At 50.5% G+C, this 11,821-nt stretch overlaps 1 protein-coding gene across 4 annotated transcripts; it reads right to left on the minus strand.

Moving 5' to 3' along the window:
• Positions 1–739: 739 nt before the first annotated feature.
• On the minus strand, positions 740–11,821 carry KLK5 (kallikrein related peptidase 5). 4 transcript variants are annotated; one of them, XM_077976782.1, is made up of 7 exons: positions 10,912–11,001; positions 10,704–10,774; positions 10,542–10,625; positions 7,756–8,011; positions 6,782–7,038; positions 6,563–6,696; positions 740–1,226 (listed from the first exon to the last, which is right to left on the minus strand). In XM_077976782.1, exons 3-7 carry the CDS (start codon positions 10,612–10,614, stop codon positions 1,071–1,073), a joined length of 876 nt encoding a protein of 291 aa, XP_077832908.1. In that variant the 5' UTR covers positions 10,615–10,625; positions 10,704–10,774; positions 10,912–11,001; the 3' UTR covers positions 740–1,070.

Raw genomic sequence — 11,821 nt, forward strand, 5'->3', positions numbered from 1 at the left:
AGCTGGGATTACAGGTACGCACCACCATGCCCAGCTAATTTTTGTATTTTTAGTAGAGAGGGGGTTTCACCATGTTGGCCAGGCTGGTCTCGATCTCCTGAACTTGTGATTCGCCCGCTTCGGCCTCCCAATCATCTCTCTCTTTATTGTCTGTCTTCCACTCCTGGAATGTGAGCTCCACAAGGCAGGAATTTTTTGGTCTGTTTTGCCCAGCGCCTTATCCCCAGCACCTAGAACCATTCCTGGTGCAAAATAGCCACTGGGGTCAGGGGTGGCGGCTCATGCCTGTAATCCCAGCACTTTGGGAGGCTGAGGCAGGCAGATCACTTGAGGTCAGGAGTTTGAGACCAACCTGGCCAACATGGTGAAACCCTGTTTCTACTAAAAATACAAAAACTAGCTGAGCGTAGTGGTGCGCGCCTGTAATCCCAGATACTTGGGAGGCTGAGGCAGGAGAATCGCTTGAACCTGGGAGGTGGAGGTTGCAGTGAGCTGAGATTGTGCCACTGCACTTCAGTGTGGTTGACAGAGTGAGACTCCATCGCAAGACAAAAATAAATAAATAAATATAAATAAAAAATAGCCACCTGGCCAATATTTATGAAGAAGGTGAAAAGTAGTCCGACCGGACCTCTGTTTCTCGTAACGCAAGTGACCGCATAGGCAAAACACATGAGCCTGGAGAGGGAGATGTGACTTGTTCACAGCCACCCTGCACAGGGAGGAGACACACGCAGAGTCCACTTCTCAGTCAGTTTATTTCTGGGACTAAATTTGGGGCAGAGCTGCGGAGAAGGGATGGGCCCTGAGCTTCGGGATAAAAGTGCCCCAGGGAGATTGGGATGCAACCTCCACTCTGGGCAGTTGTGGAAATTGTTCCCAAGGTTCAGCTAGGGAAACAGGGTCAGCCCACCGTGGGGGAAACGGACCCTGAGTCCAGGAGACACGGGGTCCGGGGCTGGAGAGATGAACATTTGCAACATCTCCGGGAAGGAATGAGGGTCTGAAAGGAGTGTTGGGGCTGTCCCTGCAGCGGGTGGGGACGCCGGTGTGCTCAGTCCTGGGATGACTCAAGAGTTGGCCTGGATGGTTTCCTGGATCCACTTGGTAAACTTGCAGAGGTTGGTGTAGACGCCCGGTCTGTTGGGCTTGGCACAAGGGTAATCTCCCCAGGACACGAGTCCCTGCAGGGAGCCGTTGCAGACCACCGGCCCCCCAGAATCACCCTGCGGGAGAGAAAGGGAGGCACGAGAGAGGCAGAGATGTGGCAAGGTGGGCAGAAGGAGACACGAGAGACCCAGAGATGCCCACAGATGGAGAAGATGGAGACAGACACACAGAGATGGAAAGTACAGAGATGAAGAGTGCAGAAAAAGACAGAGATGGAGACGCAGGCAAAAAGAGAGACAGGGAGAATCTTATTACTATTTCACCCCAAATCCAACTTTTTTTTTTTTTTTGTGGGGGGCACAGAGTCTTGCTCTGTTGCCCAGGCTGGAGGGCAGTGGCCCGACCTCAGCTCCCTGCAGCCTCCATCTCTTGGGTTCAACCAATTCTCCCGCCCCAGCCTCCCAAGCAGCTGGAATTATAGGCGCCCACCACCACGCCTGGCTAATTTTTTGTATTTTTAGTAGAGACGGGGTTTCACCATGTTGGCCAGGCTGGTCTCGAACTCTTGACCTCAAGTGATTCGCCCACCTCAGCCTCCAAAGTGTTGGGATTACAGGCGTAGGCCACCATGCCCGGCCTCCAAGTTCAACCTTTAGACTCCATTGGTCACTCTCCACTCACTCTTCCTCTTCCAGATTCCTCTTGTCCACACATCATTTTGGGGGGTCTGTGACCCTGCCTCTCCACATCTCGAATCTTTGTCTCTACTTTATGTTCCAGCCTGTCTCCCTCATCGTGTGTGTCTCCACCTCTCTTTCTCTCTGACTCTCCCCTCCGGACTGTGCAGGCTTTATTTCTCTTACTGGACACACACCTTCCTTCCTCACTCTCCACCAATCCATCCTTATACCTCCCTTCTACAAAAATACAGTTCTCAGCCCCTGGATGAGGGCTTCTCGATCTGGGCACTGTGGGCATCTGAAGCTGGATAATGGTTTGTTGTGGAGGCCTGTCCTGTGCATCATAGCATGTTGAGCAGCACCCTTGGCCTCTACCCGCTAGATGCCAGTAATGACCCTCCACGCAGTTGTGACAACCAAATATGTCTCCTAGTATTGCCAATGTCTCCTAGGGGGCAGAATCACTCCCAGTAGAAATCCATTCGCGCTGACTAATTTGTGTTTCCTGTCCTCAATTCCCCATACCTCCCTATAATTACCCTCCTATAATAATACTCACTGCTCTTCAACAGTCATTTTTCCCTCCTTTCCTTCCTTCCTTCCTTCCTTCCTTCCTTCCTTCCTCATTCCTCTCTCTCTTTCTTTTTTCCTTTTTTCTCTCTCCTTCCTTCCTTCCTTCCTCTTTCTTCCTTTCTCTCTCCTTCCCTCCCTCCCTTCCTTCCTTCCTTCCTCTCTTTCTTTCTTCCTTTCTTTCTCTCTCCTTCCTTCCTTCCTCCCTCCCTCCCTCCTTCCTTCCTCTCTTTCTTCCTTTCTTTCTCTCTCCTTCCTTCCTTCCTTCCTCTCTCTTTCTTCCTTTCTCTCTCTCTCCTTCCCTCCCTCCCTTCCTTCCTCTCTTTCTTTCTTCCTTTCTTTCTCTCTCCTTCCTTCCTTCCTCCCTCCCTCCCTCCTTCCTTCCTCTCTTTCTTCCTTTCTTTCTCTCTCCTTCCTTCCTTCCTTCCTCTCTCTTTCTTCCTTTCTCTCTCTCTCCTTCCCTCCCTCCCTTCCTTCCTCTCTTTCTTTCTTCCTTTCTTTCCCTTCCTTCCTTCCTTCCTTCCTTCCTTCCTTCCTTCCTTCCTTCCTTCCTTCCTTCCTTCCTACCTTCCTTCCTTCCTTCCTTCCTCCCTCCCTTCCTCCCTTCCTCCCTTCCTCTCTCTCTCTCTTTCTCTCTCTCTTTCTTTCTCTTTGTGACAAAAAGCTCTTGCTTTGTCATCCAGGCTGCTGTCTGGAGTGCAGTGGTGCAATCATGGCTCACTGCAGCCTCAAACTTTTGGGCTTAAGCAATTCTCCCACCTCAGCCTCCCAAGTAGCTGGAACTACAGGTGCAAGCCACCACACCTAGCTAATTAAAAAAAAAATTAGTACATATTTATCTACTCTTTATTGCCTGTATCCCACTTGGGGAACATGAGGTCCATGTGGCAGGAAGTTTTTGGTCTGTTTTGCCCGATGCCATATCCACAGCACCTGGAACCATTCCTGGTGCAAAATAGACACTTGGCTAATATTTATGAAGAAAATGAAAAGTAGCTTGAATGGATCTCTGTTTGAGGTAGAGAGAAATACCTATCTCCCAGCTGGGCACAGTGGCTCACACCTGTAATCCCAGCACTTTGGGAGGCTGAGGCAGGCAGATCACTTGAGGTCAGGAGTTCAAGACAAGCCTGGTGAACATGGTGAAACCCCGTCTCTACGGGAAAAAAAAAAAAATTGCCGGGCATGGTGGTGGGTGCCTGTTAACTCAGCCACTTGGGAGGCTGAGGTGGAAGAAATGCTTGAACCTGGGAGGTGCAGGCTGCAGTGAGCTGAGATCGTGCCACTGCACTCCAGCCTGGGTGACAGAGTGAGACTCCATCTCAAAAAAAAAAAAAAAAAAAAAAGAAAAGAAAAGCAATATCTATCTCTGTTAGAGATAAATATGTACATACTACAATAATTATGTGAGCGGTATGAATAAAATCTACTAAAATAAAAACAATTCATATTTTTATTTTTTAAATTAGTTGCCCAGGCTGGTCTTGAACTCCTGAGCTCAAGTGATTTTCCTACTTCAGCTTCCCAGAGTGCTGGGATTACAGGCATGTGCCATTGCACATGGCCTCATTTCTTATTTATATGCATGCAAAATGTGAATAATGAGAGAGTCCTGGAATCAATTATTAGGAACGCCAAGACTTGCCTTTTTCTCAGTAGCAGACACTGTTTCAAGGCAAACCAGCTTAGCTGCCCGGACCTCTAAATTTCAACTTTCTTGTGGTTTCATTTCTCTCATTATTTTTTAAGCTTAACACCTCTGCAGAGTTTTTTTTGAGAGGCTGTTAGTTAACTGCTCTGAGCCTTGGCTCCTTGTCTGTAAAATAGGGCTCATAATAACAGGTGAATGAGTTCGTGAGTGGAGGCATGCAAACTACTTAAAACAGTGTCCAGCAATTAGCCAGATGCTATTGCTATTATTTTTATACTATTAGTATTGTTGTAGTTGCTATTATTTCTTGCCTGCAGCTTTTAGTGGTCACACTCAGACCACACACCGGTATGAAAAAACAAACAAACAAACAAAAAAACACCTTCAGGTCTGGAAAAACAAGACAGTAACCTTGCCTACAGAAAGGCTAAATAGTTTTAAATGCTACCATTTGAATGAGATGTGTCTTTTTTTTTTTTTTTTTTTTTGAGACAGAGTGTCATTCATCGCCCAGGCTGGAGTGCAGTGGTGCAGTCTCAGCTCACTGCAAGCTCCGCCTCCCAGGTTCACACCATTCTCCTGCTTCAGTCTCCCCAGCAGCTGGGACTACAGGTGCCTGCCACCACACCTTGCTACTTTTTTTTTTTTTAGTAGAGATGGGGTTTCACCATGTTAACCAGGATGGTCTTGATCTCCTGACTTTGTGATCCGCCCACCTTGGCCTCCCAAAGTGCTGGGATTACAGGCGTGAGCCACCGCGCCCGGCCGAGATGTGCTTTCTTCTGTTAAAAGTCTCCCCCATCGCCACCCACCCCTACACCCAGGGCACAGAGAAGAAACTGGGAGAGCTGGGAAGTTGTTGCAATTGTCAGGTTTGTACAATTTTGGGGGGAGCTTTTTGTAGCCATGGGACTGGAGTACTCCTGAATCCTCAGCTTCCTATCTACTGTTGAAATGCACACCCTGCCAATGAGAGCTTGTTAACTTATGTCCCTCTAGATCCCTTACAAAGGAGGGTGTTGGTTGATGTAACAGTTTGATTTTAAATTCTGTCTTCCTCAGCAGATACAGCTTCCATTAGAACATAGGGAAGCTCTGTGCTGGTGACCAGTAAATACTGGTAGAACATTCACCCCTGCCTACCCCTCCAGCCTCACTTCCTACTGTTCCCCCCACTTTTGTTCTCCATTTTCATTGGTTTCCTTTTCTTCTTTGAATCAGTCAAACTCCTTTCTGCCTCAGGGCCTTTGCACATGCCTTTTCTTTCCCCTTAAACTTCACGAGTTTAGCTTCTTTGTGTCATCCATTCTCTGCTGAAATGCCACCTCTCCAAGGAGGCTCCCCTGACCACCTTTTTGAATATTTGCCCTTATTGTTTACTATCCTAAAACCATGTTTCGTTTTGGGGTTAACCCTTACTGCTCTCTGAATATGCCCTATTTATGCAGATTCTTGACCACGGAGTTTTTAATTTTATTTTTTAACCTTGTTGTTCCTCCAGCCCTTCCAGCAGCTTTGTAATAAATCCCTTGTATTAAATATTCTCTTGTAAAAATACCTACCAGATTTCTCTTTTTCCTCCTCAAGATATTTTACCAGCACTTGCTGGAAAACTGTCATATGACAGATTTTGTTGAAACAAGACACTTCACTACCACATGCCTGAAAACTGCCAAAACTGATGTCTGTAACATGGAGTGCCCCCATTAAATGTGGTATCTTTATGCAGTGCACAACCTGCCCAACCGTACAAAACAGCCTTGATCTTTCCCTCTAGACCCATGCTATCCAATACAGTAACTGCTGGCCACATGTGGCTACTGAGCACCTGAAATGTAGCTAGTCCAAATTGAGATGTGCTGTCAGTATAAAATACATACTCGCTTTCAAAGACTTGATATGAAAACAAGAAAAGAACGTAAAGTATCTCATTCATAATTGTTTTATATTAATTAAACTTTGAAATGATTGTATCTGGGATACATTGGGTTATTAAAGTTAACTTCACCTCTTTCTTTCCTTCCTTCTTTTTTTTTTTTTTTTTGAGACAAGGTGTCACTCTGTCTCCCAGGTTGGAGTGCAATGGCGCGATCTCATCTCACTGCAACCTCCACCTTCTGGGTTTAAGTGATTCTCGTGTCTCAGCCTCCTGAGTAGCTGAGATTACAGGTGCCCACCACCAGGCCCGGCTAATTTTTGTATTTTTTTTTTTTTGTAGAGACAGAGTTTTGCCATGTTGGTCAGGCTGGTCTTGAACTTCTGACCACAGGTGATCCGCCCGCCTCAGCCTCCCAAAGTGCTGGGATTACAGGCCTGAGCCACCGCGCCTGGCCTTTTCTTCTTGTTTTAATGTGGCTACTAGAAAATTGGAAATGACATAAGCAGCTCAGCATTATTTCTACTAAATACCACTACTCTAGGGTTTGAGCTCTGTGAGAACAGGGGTCCTGACTGTCTTGGCAATGGCTGGATTCTCAGAACTTGGCAAAGTTCATGTTATCGAGCTGGCACTCAGTGTGCATCTGCTGAATAAAGAGAGAGGTGTCCTCACCTGGCAGGAGTCTCTACCCGCCTCGTCACCGGCACAGAACATGGTGTCATCTATCTGTCTCGGGTAGGCATCCTTGCACCTTTTCTGACTTAGCACGCTGATATTCAAGCACTGGAGGACCTTAGGGAAGTGCACTGTCAAACAGGAACACAATGAGAGGTGGAGAAAGATGGAAGGTGGCAGAGATGGGTCGGTATCGAGAAGAACCTGGACACTCACCTTGGGGACTTCTGGTTGTCCCCCAGCCAGATACCAAGCACTTTGTCCCAGCAGAGGGACAATGAGAGGAGACGTTGATGGGTCTGACATCTTTAGTGGAATGAATTCTTCTGTTCAGTTTGATGAGCATGAGGTCATTAGAGTGGCCAGGGTGGGAGTAGCCAGGGTGGGGGATGGATTTGATCCCCTGGAACATCTGCTGCCCAGATTCATAAACTGGTGACAGGGAGTAGTGGCCAAGACGGACTCTGAAAACTCTGAGGAAGATGGGGCAGGTCACCACCAGCCCTGATCTCTATCTCCATGTCCAACGCCAATCCCAACCCCACACCCAGCCCCAGCCCCAGTCCCACCCTCACCCCTAGTCCCCAAACCATCCTCAACTCTATCTTGGTCTCCAATTCCATGCCTGTCCCCACCCCAATCACAATTCCAAACCCATCCCATTCCCAGCCCAAATCCTTTCCCTACCCAGAAGCCATCACACATGCATTCTCGAGCCCAAATCCAACCATCCCCAACCCCAACCCCAATTCCAATCCCCACCCTCAATTCTATATCTGCTCCCAATCCCAACACTATCTCTATTCCATCTTCATTTCCACCCCAGCACGATTTTCACCCACCCCCAATTCTAAAGCCAATCCCAGTTCCACCTCCATCCCAAACCATTCGACCAATATACGCTCCTAACCCCAATTCCACCTCCATCCCAAACCATTCAACAATTACACGCTCTTAACCCCGAATCCAACCCATCCTGATCTCCTTTCTGTTCCCTACCACAACACTCGTCCCTCTGCAACCTCATCCTCCCACCCTACTCTCCCCCAAAACTCCATCCTTAGTCCTATCCCCAACTCGACCTCCTGCTGCTCCCACATCCCCAACCCATCCCCACCAGCCCTCACCTCCATGCCCCCCAACCCCACTTCCCCCTCCCCACCAGCCTTCCTCTTGGAACTCCCACTCACTTCTTCCTGCAGTGGGCGGCCGTGAGCAGCCACTGTGGATGCACCAGCACCCCCCCGCAGTAGAGCTGGTTGGGCCCTAGCAACAGCGCAGCCTGCCACGGCTGGGTGTGCTCATCGCAGTCGGACCCGTTGATGATGCGACTGCTGCTGTCATCCGACCGGGCATCGTCCCCAGCTCCCACGTCCCGGTTGCTCCCAGAGGGCACGGTGTTAGAGGGATTGTCACAGGAAACATCATCGTTGGCGAGAACATGCTCTGAGGACGGAAAATGGGTTGGGCGGGGCTCAGAGGCGGGGCTTGGGCTCGGGGTGGGTCTCAGACTCAAGAGGCCAGACCTGCTAGAGGGTGGGGGTCTGACCAGCTGAGGGGGCGGGGCCAGGGGTTAGGGGCGGGGCCTGGAGAATAAGAGTGGCACCGCTCAAGCTCAAGAACAGAGCCCAGGCTCAGGTAGGGTTACTGGAGTCTAACTGGACCTCACAGATTCCTGGAATTGGCTAGAACTAAATGGGAGGATAAAATTGGGTACAGGATTCCTGGACAAGCTCAGGGGTAGAGCCAAGGCTGTGGGGGCTGGAGCCTCGGGATGGGAGGGAGACCAGGGCTTTAGGGATGGAACTGGTCTCAGGAAGTGGGGTCAGGCCTCAGTGAGTGGGGTCAGGGCTGGAGGCAGGAAGGGGTTTGGAATCGACTTGGTCAGGGCCAAGGCCAGGGTTACATGTTAGAGTTTCCTATAAAGAGCTCTGACTTTGGGCGGGGTGCACTGGCTCACACCTGTAACCCCAGCACTCTGGGAGGCTGAGGCGGGCGGATCACCTGAGGTTGGGAGTTCGAGACCAGCCTGGCCAACAAGGTGAAACCGCGTCTCTACTAAAAACACAAAAATTAGCCAGGCGTGGTGGTACGCGCCTGTAATTCCAGTTACTCAGGAGGTGGGGGCATGAGAATCACTTGAACCCGGGAGGCAGAGGTTGAAGTGAGCCGAGATCACGCCACTGCACTCCAGCCTGGGAGAAAGAGCAAGACTCTGTCTCCAAAACAAACAAACAAACAAACAAACAAAAAAAAACCTCTGACTTCTGACTCTGACTTTGAAGGGGGTTCTAGAACGTGCCCACAGAATAGGGACTGGAGCCTGGCTCAGAGGGGTGCAGCCTGAGGCGGGGTCAACTAGAGTCTGGCCTAGGGGCGTGGTTGAGGAAAGTAGGTGGGGTCAGAGCTCATGGGCGGAGCTAAGGTTCCCAAAGCTAGACCAGGAAAGAAGGGCTCAGCTTAAGGGGCCACGTGGAGGGGAAGAGCAGGCATAGATTTCTGAATTCTCGGATACAACCTTGCCTCCTGGATCCTGTCAATCCCCTCCTCTCATGTACCTACAGACTACATACATGCCCCACTCCCTCATCAGTCCTCCCACGCCCATTCACTGGTTCTTACTCCTTTTTTTCTTTTTCTTTTTCTTTTTCTTTTTCTTTTTTTTTTTTGAGATGGAGTTTTGCGCTTGTTGCCCCAGGCTGGAGACCAATGGGGCAATCTCGGCTCACCGCAACCTCCACCTCCCGGGTTCAAGCGATTTTCCTGCCTCAGTCTCCCGAGTAGCTGGGATTACAGGCATGCGCCACAACACCAGCTAATTTTTTGTATTTTTAGTTGAGACGGGGTTTCACCATGTTGGCCAGGCTGGTCTCCAACTCCCGACCTCAGGTGATCCGCCCTCCCTGGCCTCCCAAAGTGCTGGGATTACAGGCGTGAGCCACCGCGCCCGGCCTGGTTCTTACCCTTGCTAATGGCCCTGGCACCACCATCACTCACAAACTCACCCGGAGAACCACGCACACAACAGCAGTAACCTCCAAGCGTGCACGCGGTTCTGCAGACAGGCACGCATTGCCTCCACAGGCGCAGCTGACAGTACAGCTCTGTCTCCAGGTACACACGCTCACCAGGTACATACGCTCCTGGGCAGCCTTGCGGGATCGCACACCCTCATCCACAGTGTCTCAGTGCACGCAAAGATGCCGTGTTTGCATAGATGTTCAGACTGCCACATACTGTTCTGCACACAGGCACACACCTCAAGTCGGTCACCTAGCACCCATCTCCCAGAGACAGCCATCCCTGCACCCTCTATCCCTCCAGGCAGACAGAAACTCCAGACACACAGCTGCACCATCACACATACCGTAGTATTTACACCGCCTCACACAGACACACACAGTCACGTACAGTCACCCCTACATAGAGCTTCAGGTAGTCACAAGGTCACAAATACAAGCACCCATAATGTTGCACTCAGCCACAATCACATAATCGCCTGCAAGCACACAGTCACACATTTCCATGGTGATGACCGCTTTTGTTGCATGAAATCCCGGTACCTCAGGGACAGGAACTGCAGATCCCTGCAGTCATACACAAAGCCAAGTCACCACACACAGCCAAACACACAGTAAACACCCCCAGTGCCACATGCATTCACCCACATCACTGTAGAGCCACACACAATCTTAAATGCACACACAATCACAAAACCACACATACAGCCTCCAAGGGTCAGTGCCACCTGCCGCACAGTCACTTGATATGGGAAAAGGCATCCCCCTCCCCGACACACACCGTGGCAGTCACAGGGCCACATACAATCGCACAACCACAAATACAGACCGAGACTCACATTCACCCAGTCCCGGAGTCACGCCCAGGCTCACACAGTTCCCCAGGGTACAGGCACTCTAGAGACGCAGAGGCAGTCCTCCCTATCCCACGCCCCCCACCCCAGAGTTCTGGTTACCTGTGACCCCCAGAAGCAAGGCTGTGATCAGAGCACAGAGCACCCACATCCAGGGGGTTCTTGCTGTAGCCATGGCCGCTGCACCTGGATGGGGGATGTCAGACGGTTGGGAGGCCCAGGCGATCCCGGGAGCCCTTAACTCACTTCCCCTTCCTCCCCTACCTTATTTCCCCAGGTAGAGAGGAAGCACAAGGATGCTGTGCCGCCATCAGCACCGTGCTGAGACCCAGGCACTATGAAATTCAGAAGATAGGAGTCTAGCAACCTCCAGACGGGGCGAGGAGGGAAGACAGAGAAAGATGTGGGTGCAGGATGCACAGACACCTCTCCTTCCCTGCCTGCTGAGCCACCCTCCCCAGGTCTCACCTGCCCTGTCCCCCAAGTAGGGGGTGGGGGATTCGCTTCCAGTTCAGCCGCAGATTTCTCAGGCCTGCACCTTCCTGGCCACCGCCTCCTCCTGGGCTCTGGGCACCAGGCCTGAGTTATAACCACCCACTGCTCCCTGGGGCACATTCCCGGGCCATGAGGTGCCTATTGGGCCTTAGCAATCGCTCCTCCTGCTCCCCCCATCTCCACCCCCAGAGCACCCCCCACCCCGTCCCGCATACCACTCCCTACCTCCCTGGCGCGGAGGATGGGGAGGGGGTCTCCGGAAGCCAGGCCAGCCCCTTCCCTGCCTCCCCCAGCCATAGGGATCTGGCTTCTCACCAACTCTGTGTCACTGTTCCTGGCGCCTGGATTGCTTGCTTTCTTCTCCGCGTTTTGCTCATTCCACCACTGTCTGTTCTCGCTCGATACTCCTCTTTCCATCTTTGTCTCTGTCTTTTTCTTTTTTTTTTTTTTCAGAGTCTTCTTCCATCGCTCTGTGGTTCTCCCAGGGCTGTCTTTTTGAGTCTGTCTCAATATCTCGTGTCTCTCTCCACCCCACCCCTCTCTCTTTCTCTCTCTCCCTCTTGCCTCTCTGTCTCTCTGTCTCTCTCTCTCTGGCTGTCTCTCTCTCTCTCTCTCTCTCTGGCTGTCCTGTCTGTCTTAGGAGCCTTGTTTCTCTCTCCTTGGGCCACAAGTGGTGCTGTCTCCCCGTTCCTCGCCCTCTGTCTCTCTATGCCTCTGTGATTCTCTCTTTTTTAAAGGTTCTGAGTGATTTGTCAAATATACCTTAGAGTTCTCAGCCCGTTTATTTTCCTTTATTTCACTTCTGCTCTATCTGTTGACAGCATTTTTTTTTTTTTTAGGTATAGCTAAGGTATAACAAACTGGTTGTTTGTTTATTTATTTATTTG

The sequence above is a fragment of the Macaca mulatta genome, chromosome 19 (assembly GCF_049350105.2).
Source record: "Macaca mulatta isolate MMU2019108-1 chromosome 19, T2T-MMU8v2.0, whole genome shotgun sequence".
NCBI classification, from domain to species: domain Eukaryota; kingdom Metazoa; phylum Chordata; class Mammalia; order Primates; family Cercopithecidae; genus Macaca; species Macaca mulatta.

Coding starts and splice junctions, on each gene's coding strand:
- KLK5 (XM_015124420.3), bottom strand. CDS start 10,614: ATGGCTACAGCAAGAACCCCCTGGATGTGGGTGCTCTGTGCTCTGATC. Junction 8,012..10,541: donor CTTGCTTCTGGGGGTCACAG/GTAACCAGAACT, acceptor TTCCGTCCTCAG/AGCATGTTCTCGCCAACGAT. Junction 6,697..6,781: donor GACAACCAGAAGTCCCCAAG/GTGAGTGTCCAG, acceptor CCTGTTTGACAG/TGCACTTCCCTAAGGTCCTC.